We start from the raw sequence: 16,245 nt of genomic DNA, 5'->3' as shown, positions 1-16,245 counted from the left end.
GGCGTGAGCCTCAGTAGCCTAACAAATTCTGGTTGGTCAAGAGAATGATTTGCCTAAAGATTCAAGTATTCTGTTGGAGGCTTCTGATAAAGCCTCTTAAAATGTTGTATTTGTTTTATCCTTTATCTGGTGGAGTCCTTAACTCGTACCTTAAATACCTTAAATGTTGAATGTTTTTTCTCATGGATACTCATCCACCGATTATCCCATGGTGTTTATGTATAGGTTTTTCTGGCTTCAGTGCAAGTATCAGTCCTCTATCAACTTCTTCTGACCTTAATTTACATTTTTTGAGGAAACCATGCAGAGCCCTGTTTTAGTGGTTTGCTTTTTTTGAGAGTCCAGATCAATGTACTGGTATCATATTGGTACAGTTTTCCTGCAAGAGATGGGGGAGGGGGGCAGGCTAGTCCTTAGAAATTATTGGCCAAGTTATTTTGTTGCCTCAGCATTTGGAAAAATACTACTTGCCCATATCAGATCTTGGCTCGATTATTTCGATATTTAATCTAATATGAAAGTGGGCTTCAGGCAAAGCCATAATACTCTTGATACAGCCCTTACATTTTGTCTTGTGATGGGACAACAATGAACCTTCAAAAAGGGATTTATGTACGGGTATTATGAAACGAATGCCCGTTTATAAATGTGCATATAATGTTCTACTATTGGATCCACTGCATCAACAGGCATGGTCAAAGCTGCATGAGCTCTACTCATCTAGTTACATAGTTAGAATTTAAAGATGTGTGCAGTGCTGTTGACATATGAGTTTTCGAAGTTGGCGTCAGTGGGTCTGCAAAGTCTGTATTTAGAGGCACATGAGTAGCACCCATTAGTACTATGTTTGATTCAAGCATCCTGGATAATTATAACGTTGCCATTGTATGGTGCTCCAGTGAGAAGATTATATTTACCTTTGATAAAGATTGCAAAGCCATATAATGAAGTCGAGTATAAAGATTGCAAAGCCATATAATGAAATCGAGTAAAGTTAAGACCATTTCCAGTTGACTCCCAATGGATATATTTATTTTTGATAACCAATTTTATTGAGTACTGCATTCATAAAATATACAAAAGTTAATTTGTATTGCCAGCCTCTGATCCCCAGAATAATTGTAACTTTATTCTGATATGTACACATCAGAACAATAGCCATTTGTCTAAGTGATTCCCAGCCCATAGTTTTCCCACAATTTGACCCATATTTTAGCATGCTTTAGCGGGCAGCCCCAGGCTGGGTAGAGTAGTTCTTGCTGCAAGCACTAGTCCGCCCCTTTCTGCCAAGTGACCAATGTTTGGGGGGAAGTGGGGTGGGGGGGAGGTGGCTGCTGGCAATTTCAAGGGCATGCTGTGTCTCTCTTGGCTACCAAGGTGGCCATCCCCACAAGTTTCCATTCTCCCTTTGTGCTTCCCAGATTGTCCAGGATGCCTAATATGGCCACCTAGGGTGGCAGGTCCACCTGGCTGTACTTTAGGGAGAATTCTGCTAAACCGGTTCCAAAAAGCGTTTATTACAGGGCACTACCAGACCACATGAAAGAAGTCCGCATTGGTTCCTCCACAGCACGGGCATGACTAGGTCTTCACTTGCCACAAGCAATGGAGTGTGTAGTAAACCGCATATACGTAGTAGAAGAGTTGGATCAAACATGGACGAGAGGATATTGTGAGCTCTCTTGGTGACCATAGAAGCCTTTTTCAATTCTACATCCTCCAGAGAGCCCACTCACCCCTCGCCTTTCTGTCTTAGTGAGTACAGTGGCTCGGGTGCACTGAAGATCAGTGTGCGATAGAGGTGAGGCATCCTCCCACCCTTGCCAGAGTTACCCATGAACAATTTTACTTCAATGGGAATGTGGTCAGGGAAGTTAGCCAAATCAGTTCTGTGCTTGTGTAGTGCATGCCTTAATTGAAGGTGTTGGTTGAACTGAGTCTTAAAGAGCTTGAAGTGGGTCTACATTTCTAGAAAGGAGCGCATATGATCGCCCTGACGGATGTCCCCCACTGTGGATATTCCGATCCTGTCTCACCTCTCTAATTGCTGATGTGGTTTAGGCATTGGCCCTCCCACAGGGGATTCTGCTTTGTCAGCCTACCCTCCCACCCCTTACCCCGTAGTTTCATTCTTCATGTTACAAGCACAAAAGTAATCACCTAAGTCGAGGGACATGTGCAGCCCCCCAAACACAATGAAAGCAACCCTGAAAGGAATTTTCCCAAAAGGCAAAAATCCTTGGGCTGAAGCCCTATCTACTGCCTGCACTGAATTGCACCTTGACTTGTCCAAATGGAGGGTTTTATTCACCAACTCGGAATTTTAAACACCATTTTAAGGAAACAAATAAGACTAATAGCCAAGCGAGGTGACCCTGGGCTTATAGAGTCCTCTAATAGCGATATCGGGCTCTTAGCTATTTCCTATGAGGACAAATTGAGCCAGCCATATCTTAACTCATCTCTGAATCAATCAATCAATCAATCAATTCTAAAGCAAATCCTGTCAGTCAGTCTAATGGTCATGCCAAAAATATAAATACTCGCTGGAAATCCCTAGAGGTGGTCACCACTTGCAGACTGTGTAATTGGTACGAAGAGTCTTTGGCTCACCTAGTTTGGATCTGCCCTCAATTGTATCACGCATGCTGCACTTTATTAAAACCTTTGTTTTTAAAATATGACAGCGTACCTGTCCAGACGCAATGAAACTTATTTTTAACTTGGAGATCCCCGTTGAACTGGCTAGACTAGCGAAATTTGCCCGACAACTTAAAGACCGTATAAGCAAAGATCGAGCCTTGGTATAAAGGCTGACCACACACCCAAATTAGCGAGAAAATAAAAAATGTATGGTCTCTTATTTTTACGCCCTGTGTAACTGTTCGATGTGTACTGAATTATATGATACAATGTTGTTTTTTCAATCACCAAAGAAGGTGCATGGGAGGACACACCATGCACACCCTTTTTGTAACAATTTTTATTAACTGAAACAACAAATGTATTCAATAATCGAGTCACCTAGGCGAGGGTTCTGGGGATCGGGTTGCCATATAATAGACCCATTAAGTTGTCCAGCCCAATGAGGGAGAGTTCTGCGTGGTAAGCTGAGTCTTTACATCATCTGTTGAACCAATCATTTGCCAGGAAGCCTAGTTTTAGAGGTGGCAATTATTCATGGTAATCAGTGGGGGGTTGTTGGTCCAGAGGAAAGTGCATGTTTCTGCCACCCTAGCAAAACCATGGTTTGGATCGTCGGAGGAAAATTCTGCAGCACGTCTAGGAAGCAGTGTTGGACTATCATTTTAAAGAGAGCCAACCGCTCCAGCACATTAAGCTGCAAGGTTTTTTCACCTCGCCAGGTCTCGTTTTAAGTTGGACATGAGTGGGCTGAGGTTTAGGTGACATGTGAGTTCTGGCTCTGGAGCTATTGTGACTCCTAGGTCTGTAAAATTCAGTCCCATATCGGTATGGATCTGTGCCAGGTGGTGGAATCCGAGTGTCCTCGAATCTGCACCATCAGAGATTTCCTGTGGTTCAGGCATAGGCAGAAGACTTCTTCATACAGGCTCAGCAGTCGCAGGCATCTGGGTCCTGAGATATGGGGGTTCTTCATGGAATAACAGTACTTCATCCACGCAGAGTATAATTGTATTTTCCAGCCCATTCCCCCATATTCAGCCTGTTGTGCGTTGCATCTCACCCTCCATGCTAGTGTTTCTATTGCGAGAGAGGACAGCCCCGATATATTCCCCTATGAACTGGGAAGAGTTTGAATAAAACTCAGTTTACCCAGACCTGAGCAACCAGTTCCATGTAGAGGAGCATTACTAAGGTACAGAATTTTGGGCCGAACCCCATGTGTTCCAGGACTCCCTGTAGAAAGGATCAATCTATGGAATCAAAAGCCTTCTCAAAGTCCAAGCGTTCCAGGGTGCAAGGGCCTTGCAATTCCTATGCTTGGGCCAGTGTTATGTGAGCCCGGTGAATACGGTGGTGGGTGCTCCTTCCTGGCATGAAGTTATATTGGTCTGGGTGGACCAGGTCCTCAATGACACAGGGAGGTGAAGAGCAGCAGCCTTGCAAGTATTTTTAACCTCCATGTTAATCTGGGATTTAGGGCAAAAGTAATTGCAGCGGTGTCCAGTGTGGTTTGTTTTGGAGATCACCAATATCCTTGCTGCGTCTATTTCTACGGGCACGGCCCCTACTTCCTGAACAGCTCAATAGCGGGTCAGCAGATGTGGGGAAAGGAGAGTGTGTAATTTGCTGTAATATTCAAACGAGAACCCGCATCGTCCCAGTGTTTTCCTGGGTTTCATCACCAGGATGGCGTCCTTTATTTTATCAGTTATCAGGGCCTCATCTAATGCTTTCGCTTCTGCAGAGGGCAAGGTTGGAAGAGGGATCTGATTCAAGGGGTTTATGTTGCTGAGACTGTGAGGGTGGGCTTTGTGGGTATGTTCCGTAACAGACTGCAAACGTTTCTGCAACTGCCACCAACATGTGCTTCGGTTGACATCTCGCACCCCGCATTGCCCGGACGGCCTTGGCAGCCAGGTCCCTGGTATCCAACCAGTAAAGAAACTTTGTTTTTATTGCCACATTTTTACACCCGTCTAGTTGATGCTGGCAAGGGTTAGTCGGGATCTGGAGATTTCGGAGTCCCTTCCTGCAGACTTCCATTCCAGTTTGGCGATCTGGGTTTCAAAGGAATGTTATAAGTTGATTTTTGTCGCTCTCTTGACTCCTGACATATAACTTTGCCATGCCTCTGATGGTGGCCTTGCCTGCCTGCCACAGAATGGTTTGTAAATGGGTTTTGATTTCAGTGGCTATATATTCTTCGCCTTCGGGGTCTGCAAGGTGCTAGACGTTGAGACACCACATGGGTTGGGGGCCAGCAGTGGGTGGGCCAAAATGGAGGAAGACAGGATATGCCTCGGGGTGTATGTTGACTGCTTGCACCTGATGGGCATCCGTTGCTGTAAGTAGAACCAAATCGATGTGGTATTGGGTCTTGTGAGCTGCAAAGATGTGTGTGTGTGTGTGAGAACTCCATGACCCCTGGTACCAAAGTATCGAGCTATGTGCTACCCAAACAAATGATGGACGGAATGCTGAGTGAATCATACAGTCACCCCCCAGTGAAAAGATGAGGGTTAAATCCATTGTTCTTTTGCTCACCATGCCACCCCAGTTTAGACCCAGCCATATGCAAATCAGTCTTGATCCTGTGCCTCATGGGAACAGTCCAGACCGAACAGCCAAGCCAGGTCCTCCCTGGACCGGAAACAAGCATCCTGGGACCGGTTTCATGGTATGTCACCCTTCTTCAGCAATGCTAGTTTCGAGCTATTGCAGCACCCCCAGTGAGTCCAATCATCTCATGAGTTGTGAAGCGCGTAGTAGACTGGACCCTGTGGGGGAGCCTGAGGTATGCTGCCTGGATCGGGGAAGGATTGGGTGCATTGAGGTCACCCTTGATTACGGTGATGCCCATGGTGATGCCGAATATAACTGCTTCTATTGCCCTGATGGTAGACTGGCCCAGTTGCGGCAGAATGTAAACACTAAAAGTTGTACCGTTTCCCCTCCAGTATACCCTGTATGTTCACATATCTACCTTTGGCATCGTGAGACAATTGGTCGCTTTCAGAGGAAGGGATCCATGAAGGAATATGTCCACCCCTCTGGGCCCCTAGTGTACCCCACGTGAAAGACCCTGTCATAGCCATAGTTTAGGAGGAAGGGGCAGGTCGTGCCCCAGAGGTGAGTTTCCTGGAGCACTAGCATGGAGGGTTGAGTGTGTTTTGCGCAGCACAGCAGCTCATCTGATGCGGTCTGGGAGCCCATTAACATCCCAAGACCTCAGTGAGCGATACATTATGGTTGGTGGGCAATGTGTTAAGGGTGGTCTGGTGGACCCTGTGGGTGGATAAATAGGCCTGTGGGCTTTTCCTCGCCATATGTTGTGTGCTGTTTTAGGCATGAAATATACGATTGGCTGAAGGCAGAAGAACAAGGTTACAAAAAAGAGGAGGCAATTCTTCCTACAAAGTGCCCACTCTACCTTCACTTCCACCCCAGAGTATCCGTTACCTGTAACATATTCTCGAACACATCGAACCCCTCCTTAAAGGACCATTTGATGACTGTTGCCTTTAAACAAAAATGGATAGTTTTCGAGCTGGAACGTGATCGGTCCTTTAGGATGGATGTTACTGCATCCCCAGGGGTGCGGGTCTCGGAGAGAGCCAGACCCTGAACCAGCATCCTCCCCTGGGGCCTCCTCGATCGTGATAGAATGACCAGGTCGTGACCTAATGAATATTTTTTAATATTTATTAGGAGTTTTGGTGCCTTTTGCTGCAGAGATTGTTAAATGCTGTTTGTGGACCACTGACGTTTCTCAAAAATTTAATGTTTTCAGTAATATCCCTGTAAGAAACTGGATTATTGATTGAGGGGGTAGAAGCCCCACTCAGGCAACAACCACAGTCCTTTTCAGAGTGAAGCACAAAAGTCACTAAATTAAGCTGTGCTTAAGCCTCTGGTAGCTTGGCACACAAGCAATCAGGCTTAACTTGGAGGCAATAAGTGTAAAGTGTTTATGCAGCACACAAATAGTAATAAAGAGAGCACAACACAACAAAAATCCCAAACCAATTTAGAAAGAAAGAGTACATTTTAAGCAAATAAAATGATACCAGAATAACAAAAATCAAATCTTTTTAACCAGAGATATGCATTTTGAAAATTTAGCTCAGTATAACACCTAAAAACGTATTGTTGTGCTAGAAAGGGAGAAAGTCACAAGTTCAGGCTGACCAAAAAACATCACAGGCTGGATAACGGACCAGGTTGGTCCAGCTGAAAAAGTTACCTTCTTAAAGTCCAGCACGAAGAGTTCAGTTTGTTGCAGATTTTGCCGCAAGGAGTAGGAAGAGCATCGTGGATGGTCGGCACTGTAGCGCAGAGAGCAGGCCTGGCGTCACGGTGTGGTCGTTGCTGTAGCGCGAAGATCCAGTCTAGCTTCAAGGACGGTTGTTGCTGTAGCGCAAAGATCCAGTTGGGCTGCGCAGATGCTCGTTGCTGGAGCTTCATGTTGGTGGTCACCGCAGATTGTTGTTGCTGTACCACAAAGTGCAGGTTTTGCCTAGCCAGTCGTCACTGGTGAAGAGTCTAGTTCACTGGAGCTTGATATTGTCGGTCGTTGCAGGCAGCAGTGCCTGTGTCTAAACGGGCCCGTTTTCGGTCGTGAAGAGCCCAAAACCTAGAGATTTTCCATTTCTTGCACAGGAGGTCACTCTGAGGCCAGCCAAGTGTCCAAGACCTGGGGTGGCACCTCCTGGGGAGCAGATACTCTCCCCAGCAGAGGCCAGTGGGGTCATGCACATCTAGTTGCAGGTCCAGGCTGGTCCAGTTGCAGTAGGTCAGCTGAGCAGTTGCAGAGTGGCCTCTGGAGCTTGTGTCCCTGTAGCTCAAAACAGGAGGTCAGCCAACTGACCCTTGGAGTCCCTTAGGTTAGCTAGGGGTGAAGGGAGCCGGTCCAGTCTTCCTTTTCAGAGAGCAGGGAAGGCCTCAGGCAGCAGGGCAGTCCTCTGAAGAACAAGGCAGGCCTAAATCAGCAGGACAGTCCTTTGTGGAACAAGGCACTCCTTCTTTCATGTCCACAGGTCCTGTAAGTTTAGCACCATCCCATTTTGCCTTAACATAACCCAGCATACAGAACAAAAGGTTATTTCCTGGTGATGTCTACATTATTGGGTAAGCCTTGAATAATCCATTGGGGTGTCTTGGGAATGACCATCCTCACCAGGGCCTCCAGTTCGGTGTCAATTGATCCCTAGTACACGCCTTCCTTTGGTCCGTTATAGATCATATATAGGAACGTGCCCTCCACGAAGCTGCACCGGTGGCACATGGAGCTCTCCGTTATACAATAAGCGTGACCTATTGTGGTATAATCTGTGGAGGATGTTAAATTAGATCAATTGCTGTCTTGCTTTGATGGCAACTTTGCTAAGGTGCGTCGTGACTGTCTCCCAATCAATATCTTCTAGGATTCCGAGGTCGCTTCCCATTTTCCCCCGTATGTTCCCCAGGTTGTCCGGTGTGTTGTCAAATATAGTGCAATATAACTGGGATACTGTCTTATGGGTAATTGCTCTCCCAAGAAGCCAGCTCTCAAGCGGGCTATGTTCTGGGTGGTCCAGCTCCAAGACCCCTTCTTACTTTAGTTTGTGTGTCAATTGCAAGTGATCCAGCGCCCCTATAGAAAATATGTCATAGCAACGCTACCCAACTCCACAATATTCAATCATAAAACACTCACAAGGCCCATAAACGAACGTGACATATTTTGAGCAACTGAATCATGTGACCTAAATAATAAAACCTATTCACAAATGATATACACATTTATATACAACTGCAGAATAATGATTTCACCATGGTTTTTGTAAAGCTTTGCATTTAATTAAGTCACTTAGGCAAATGGATCTGCTGATGGTAATGACCATGAAATAACAAGTCCAGCTTGTCTTTTCAAAAATCTTATTTATTAACTATTTATTCAAGAAAAGTGTATTTTATTAGAGGAATAGCAAATTAGACTGACAGTTCTAAGCAAAATCAAATAGCATGTTAAATGAAGAATAAACAGTTTTCCATCACCTAAGCCCTATTTTCCCTGTCTAAAAACTCATTTCGCCTAAAGGAATAAAGGTAAAAGTCATTCAACCCTATTGATCCTTACGTGCTCCAAAGAGTCCGTCAGCACGTCACGCCTAACAGGAATCAAGAGAAGATGAGCAGCAAGAGCCTCCTCCCTCCCATGGGGACAGTTTTTATACCTTTTCTAACTAACTAAAGTATCTTTATCGCACATTTTTTCTGAAAATCCAAACTTCCAATTGGCTGAGCCATGTCAGTCCACTATTAGGTCATGCTCTCCTGACCAAGTCTGGGGCCTCATCATAGCCCTTATTGTTCTTAGTTTCACCATCCTTTTTGCTTCCTCAAAATGATACTTTTCCCGGGGAGAAACTTTTATACTTCCTAATCTTGGCAGGCCATTCAGCATCCTGTCCTTGGAAATGTTACCAAGAACACATTCAACTCGACCAGGATTTCTTCTGCATTAAACGTTGTCAACTCAGCAAAATACTTTCTCGTTTGCGCATGAGTGAAGGCTTCACTCTGGTCAAGTTTCATAAACTGCAGCACTGCCAGCCATTTTCTTTAGGCCCATTCGTAAAACTAATGTATAAACAAACACAAAACATCGATTAATGAAAGAAATAGAATTCGTTCTGTTACCCACCCACCTTTGCTAATTATTAACCCATTAATAAATGTTACCTAGCCAAAGCTTTTCAGCAACAAACAGAATTTGTGCAACATAAAGACGAAAAGACAAAACATGAGCACACAGAAATAAGCACATGCCATTAATAAAACAGCCGCATTGAATTCTGACAAAGACAATAGACTAGATTAGTTTATTATTTTTCAGACAAGCATTTGCAACATGGAGCACATATATGAGCACATATATTAGTTCCCACGTGTCATGATCTGCAATTTAATCTAGGTTGGTTAGTAATATTCACTCCATTCATATTAATATAATTATTTTGTAATGGAAGTTTAACTTTGCGAGGCAAAAATAAATTTATTTTAAAATCTCGCTCCATCACAAGTATCCAAACTGAGTGTTGGTTACGGTTTATTCTTGCTGTAGTGCCTCAAATGACTTACACTCCCCGTCTGCCAGATGGGTAGATTTTGTTAACTATTTTGTGTGAACTTGTTTGTTAGCTATTATGGAGCACATGTATGGTATAATAGGTTGTAAGTTGGAACACAATGGTGGCCGGTAAACTTTACATCTTGGTAGGTTTGTAACAATTTTTCCTAATTGGTTTCAACAGTGAAAGATACTTTAGCGATCCTTTTTCATTACACAATTTGTAAACCTTTACACCGATTTCCATCATTTATTCCTTTTGTGTCATTGTTGAGATACATTTGTGGGTTTCAATAGGTGAAGTGTGCTTGTTCCAATTTAAGGAAAGTTTTTGGGCCGACTCAGACTACCACTGTGATGAATTTGTTCTAACTCTTCCATGCTTCTTTTATTTGTACAGTACTCCGTGGACGTTTGATGTTTTGCAGATTAGTGAGTTCGGTTGCACATAGTTTACAAGGAAGACATTTTTGTTTTTTCCTGAATTAGCCTTAATCGTTTGAATGAGATTAAACTTGCTAGCCGATCTTCTTAATTTATTAATGCCATCCAGTGCTCTAATTAAACAAAAAAAATGTTCAGGCCATCATATCACAATGTTATGCTACAAACCGAGTTAATGACTATTAAAGAAATTGCTTGGAGTTACTTCAGCCTATTCATTGAGATTTTACTTGAGCAGTAAAAGTCAGGTTAGAATTATGGAATATAACTTAGCCGATTGAAAACACCAGCATTTCGCTTTTATTCTCTACTTCTGGAGTGTTACTTTGCAGTGATGGCTTGTTATATATGTGAATAGTGGGGCGGGATCAGGCAGCACACACACACACACGCTCACTTCCACCCATCCACTAACCAGTGTACACACTCGCACCCACCCACCCATAAGCACTCTCACACCCACCCATTCACAAGCACACATTCTCACAACCACCACTCACTAGCACATGCATGCTGACACTTCCACACACCCATCCACATGTGCGTAAATACACATACATTCATACATACACACACTCACCCAAACATTCAAAAAGCACTTACCGAGCCATGAAGGCACTGGACCAGTAACAGACGGTGGGAGGGAGAAGCACAAAGGCCCCTGAAGGTGCTCAAGGCCTTGGAGAGGGAAGGGAACATTTGAAGATCCCAATTCCTCCTCTCATTGACTAACCTTTTCATTGGTCAGCAAAAGAGAGTAGGACTTTCCCTAACTTCTCTCCGAGTAGGTGGGGTCATTGAGACTTTCTGACCCCACCGACTTTGTGACAAGGGTCATTAATAGACAGTCAGCCCAGGGCACTTTAGGGGTTAGACCTCAAGCTCCCAAGGCTGACTCTATTGGTGACCCTCCCTTTTTTCACGAGGGGGATTATCTCAATGTCTGAGAAGTTCACTGCCTACAGGGCTGTGAAAGCTTCAGCCCAGCAAAGCTTCGCTCACGCGGTCAGGCACCTGCGCATTAGAGCACGTAGAGTGGGGCTGAGGAGTGCACTTTCCACAGGACTGTGAAATCCTCAGCCCAGCATAGCTTGGCTCAGTCTGCCAGGCACCTGCACATTAGCGCATGTAAAAAAAATCTGACCCTGGCATGGTGAATGTCTATCAGGCAGACCTTTGCTCAGCCTGACAGACCATGTCATGCTTTGTAAAATGAAGGGAGACACACCCCTGAGACCTATAATGACGGGCCGAACATTCACCTTGGTCAGGACCTTTTACATTCTACTCCACACTTTAGAACTTGCAATCTGTAAATGTGGACTGACCCTTCTGTCTTGCAGACGTTTTGATCAGAGAGGAGCGTCTGAGACTGCTGAGGCAATCTCTGGAGCTTCCACACGCAGTCAGCCCTCCTCTCTCTCTCTGAACCCAAGTATATTTAATTGTTGGAGGCCTGAAGAATGCTCTGTTATAAACTGTAGTGTTTGTTTGTTGTAGCTACTGCCAAGTCTGCTGCACTCCTTACCCGGCTGGAGAGTTGTGGGAACTGCGAAGCAGTGTTAGCCATGAATTTTAATTCTTAGTTTTATGAAGTCACACTACTGCTGTACCACTGTCAAGGAGTTTTGATAAATCTAAAAGAAGATAAACAAGTTATCTTTTTCTTAGTTTCCAATATATTTCAATTGCTAGGAACAATGTGTTCTCACAATTTTCAGGTTTTATTCCACCGTGTAGTTGGTAGGCGACTTCTTTCTCAAGATGAAACTGTGTTTTGATTGTTAGCCAAAGCATGTATCCTTCACCTTGTTTACCTGCTGAGTTAGCCACACTGTTGAACTCCTTGTGCCATGAGAATGGAGTTGTGAAAACCATGGATGCAAAATGCTTATGAATTGCTGTACTCTGTTCCTCCAGCACCTTCCTTGTAGGTCATTTAGAAGCGCTTGATGTGCTGTGTATCGTTCTTCCCTATCAATTCAGTGACATCGTCCGTGCCATAAATACCTGCTACTTTGTTGGTTTAGGCTTGGGTCTGTTCTTACATTCCACTTAGCTTCGCTGTAGGTTTGTAACTGCTGTCTCAAAGAATCAGGACGCAATCTGTGATGCTTTCCCAGACGAGGAGCTTGTGGGTGATATTTTGCCTTCCAGGGTATTGTAAGTTCCCTTGGAGCTTTCCACAATATATTTGCTAGTCCCCGCTAATCTTTCCAATCTTAGACCCAACCGTACCTATTCTTGTTTCTGGACTTCTTTCCTCAGAGTACACCCACATTTTCAAGGCTTTGGTTGGAACTGCTGGCCAGAGTGGTGGACTGTTTTGTCTCAGTCCTAGAGATGAGCTTTCTCTAATGCAAAGGGCTCTGTTTATCAATGACTCTGCACAAGAAGCTGTACCACTTAGCCACTTTCAGTACAAGACAGAAATGCTGTTACTGGTTGGATTTACCTTGTTTCACAATGTAGTGTGGCTCCTTCACACCTTATCCATTCACTAGGTAGGCACTCCACACATGCTTTCTAGCTTTTATCTTCAGCAAAAACGTATATGACATAGGATGTGCAAATATCTACCTTCATATGTTAACTATGAAATAGAGCTTTTTCTTGCTTATATTTAAACAGTAAGTCTTTCACTGACCATATGTAAAAATTGAGATAGAACTGCAATCCCTCCTATCAACTCTATCACTATTTTTACCATAAGGTCAAATTTAGAGACAAAATGTATTCTTTCAACACTTGCCATTATTAGCCACACTTATCACACTATATCCATCTTGCTCTTAATGATTAGTTACCTACTTAAGAATATCAATTTGTTGCTTGTCTCAGCCAGGGGAAGGGAAGTGACTGAGAATGTCCTTGATATTCCCTCGTTTCCCTCACAAAGAAGATTTTAGGAGGATCTTCCTTAATTTTTGCCTTGTGCCCCAATCAATGATGTCCAACCCTCAGACACACACACTGCTATACTCCTGGCCCCCTTCATGATGTCAGTCTACTTACCTGGAGCTGTAGAGGTAATGTAAGCGACCAGAAGGTTTTGTATCGTCTCAACCTTTGACAAGCAGATACCAATTCCCCGGCTCACGACAGCCACCAGAGAAGTGTTAAATGCTCTCAGTAGTGGATGCGATTGACTTCACTACTATCCAACTCATCACAAACCCAGGAAAGCCGCACAGCCTTCTCTGTTTACCAAATATGGTGTCATTTTTGCACAGTATCCTAAATGGAGTGCTGCTGTTGTGTGGATTAAACAGATTGTTTTGAAGTGGCTTAACTATTTCTAGTGTAGCTGGTGCTTGTCGATTTTCTTTCAGCTCTCGCCTCCAAAAGAGACAGTTGGTGGGCTCTGGAGAGGCCCAGATAATTATAACATATTACTCTTTTTTTTTTTATCATCATTTATAGTTAATACTCCAGGTATTTTCTTGTGCCAAATGATATAGTTTTTAATTGTTCGTTTCAGATTATGTTCATTTAATAGTTGTTCAGTGATCGCCGAAAGCCCACTTCAGTATTGTTTAATAACAGTCTCATTGGCGTATAATAATGAATGTATGTGCTCTGGTCTCAACTTCAGAGGATAACCCAATGTATTTTTCAGTGCTGCTGCTGGCAAATTTGCTGAGGATGTATTTAAACGAAGTTGATCTTGGATTCATCCTTGCTTAAGTCTTGTTATTCAAAATCGTCCATACTAGAGCCCAGATCTATTTAAATGCAGAGGGCCAAAGTATCCATATGAAGGGACTGCAGCTTCATTAACTGTAGGAATCGACTACTCCATGCAACAAGAGTGATTGTTAAAAATGAGCTGTAGAGTAGCCAACAACAGTGGAGTGCACGTGGTCCATTGTTTATCACCTGACTGTAGCCATGTTTAGCTGTTGGAGTGATCCTCCTAGACCTGCTGATTTCCATAATGCAAGTTATCAAAAACATTTAGGCTAACACGGCTTAAAGTCTACATTCCTTATTTCCCATCTGCCCCAAGTGCCTTTTATAAGTAGCCTTCTGCCCGTTGCTGTGAAAAGGGGCTTCACAATCTGTCTCCAGTAAGGGCCTTATTCATTGAGAGCAGAGGCAGTTTGGTCCCATTGCTCTCAACAAAGTGCCACTACTTATCTCTTCCATTAACGGTTTTGACCGCACCACGATTCTGGTGCAGTGATCTGCTTGCACATGAGCACCATCTGCACCCCAGTTCAAGTGTATTTTCTCTGATGTTCAGGGACATTGCTGCTGAGACTACTGTAACTAAATAGAAAAACGCTTTCTGTCATCTAGAATAATAAAGCTCCGGGACCCGTTCTTATTTCTAAGGAAGCTTTCCTTGTGCTTGACAATGTTCTTATGTTTTACTTTTCTTAACCATTTCCATGCCCAATTCAGGGGGGCATTTCACTCTCACTTAAGGATCTTAAGTCTTCTTTCATGTGTTGTGAACTCCGAGCAATCCAGTGTCTTCGAATTTTAATTGACTACACATCTAGTCAGCCTCTTATCTCCTTGTATATTTTACATGTGACTTTCATGCCCTGTGCAATGTTGTCTTTGTTGGTATCCATAATTCCCTCATGTTTAATGCACTTTTCACTCAGAAGGAGATAACATTCATGTGATTTGTAGTTCTTTCATAATAATTTGCTTTTAAAAACTGTTTATAAATCCAAAATTCCTCTGAATTCACTGCCAGAATCTGTTTTCAGCACTTTGCAAGGTGTCAACAAGCATAGATACTTCAGTTTAGGAGTGAATGAAGTGGAATTGTGGGTGCAGTTCTTGGCGGAATTGCTTGTAAATTTCCAGCACACAGAGAAACATATTTAAATTGTTTAAAAATTGAAGAACGTTTAAAAATATGCAACATTCAGATTGTATTATTGTCTACTTTGACAACAGGAATAGACCGACCAGCAGAAGAGGACAAAAGGGATAAACTTCCATCAATAACTGATTTGGACAACATTTTTGGGCCAGTATTATCCCCAAAATCTGTTATTGTTCATGAGGAAGACAAATGGATACGTTTCTCCGACCAATCTCCGGAACATGAAGCAAAAGAGTTGACTCCAACTGAAACACTTGAATCCCCAATTCTGGAATCCCCAATTCTGGAATCCCCAATTCTGGAATCCCCAATTCTGGAATCCCCAATTCTGGAATCACCAATTCTGGAATCACCAACTCAGGAAAACTCTGTTACCTCTCCCCCTGCTGAATCCTCCCGCAGTATTCCATCTCCAATAAATCTAGATGTTCAAAAGAAAAATTTGGATCTGGCTTCCAAAGATGATGTCTTTGAATCAACATCCTCTCCAAAAGATTTTGGACTGGGACAGAGAGCTACACCTCCCCCTCCCCCACCTCCGACTTACAGAACAGTGGTGTCATCTCCTGGACCCAGTTCTGGCACCGGTACTGCAAGTGGTAAGTGTGCCCTTAATGATACTTACAGGTTCATAGTTCTGGGTATAACTGGCTCTTGGAGATGTGTGTATGAACAGTTTATACACTGATTTTTAAACACAAGTCAATTTCTGTGCTTTGTGTCGATGTTCCACTACTCGGAATGTTACTAATTTCTTCTTTATCAAGTGAAATTTACAGAAAGCAGTGTATTTTATTTAAGTTGGTTATTATTTGATGGATGGAAAAGCTGTTTGTTTCCCTTCAATATTAAATGTTTTTACCAGATTGCTCCTTTTACTTTCTTATTATTTTGGAGTGGGGTTTCATTTACAAGCGGTACAAAATCTTTGTACCAGGAAAGTAATGGTTTGTTAATTTACTGCGCAGTAGTTGCCGTTGGCACAGATCATGTATTTGATCGGTCATAATGTCCTTTTTGTGGATACAGTCAGATGCAATTTCTGGTTGAGATGCTATGTCTTATCATGTATATGTTTCGTACCATTTGCACCTTTTGTTAATTGATTCCTACTCGTAGGAAGTGCCCACTTCAGCAACAGCTTTGAGCGGATACCAGTATGGATGTAATGGTTCACTACTTTTGTGCCTCCTCCAGA

The 16,245-nt window shown here is 43.3% G+C and overlaps 1 protein-coding gene across 1 annotated transcript in view; it reads left to right on the top strand.

The window, feature by feature from the left end:
- SGIP1 (SH3GL interacting endocytic adaptor 1) overlaps window positions 1-16,245 on the top strand; it is a 1,317,316-nt gene that overhangs the window by 748,691 nt on the left and 552,380 nt on the right. The window contains exon 12 of the mRNA XM_078668946.1: window positions 15,119-15,646. Within this exon, the coding sequence (XP_078525072.1) occupies window positions 15,119-15,646 (528 nt within the window). The remainder of the gene's footprint in view (window positions 1-15,118; window positions 15,647-16,245) is intronic.

This window comes from Lissotriton helveticus, chromosome 1_2, assembly GCF_964261635.1.
Source record: "Lissotriton helveticus chromosome 1_2, aLisHel1.1, whole genome shotgun sequence".
NCBI lineage: Eukaryota > Metazoa > Chordata > Amphibia > Caudata > Salamandridae > Lissotriton > Lissotriton helveticus.
Note: the sequence above shows the minus strand (reverse complement) of the source record. Positions and strands in the feature narration are given on the sequence as shown.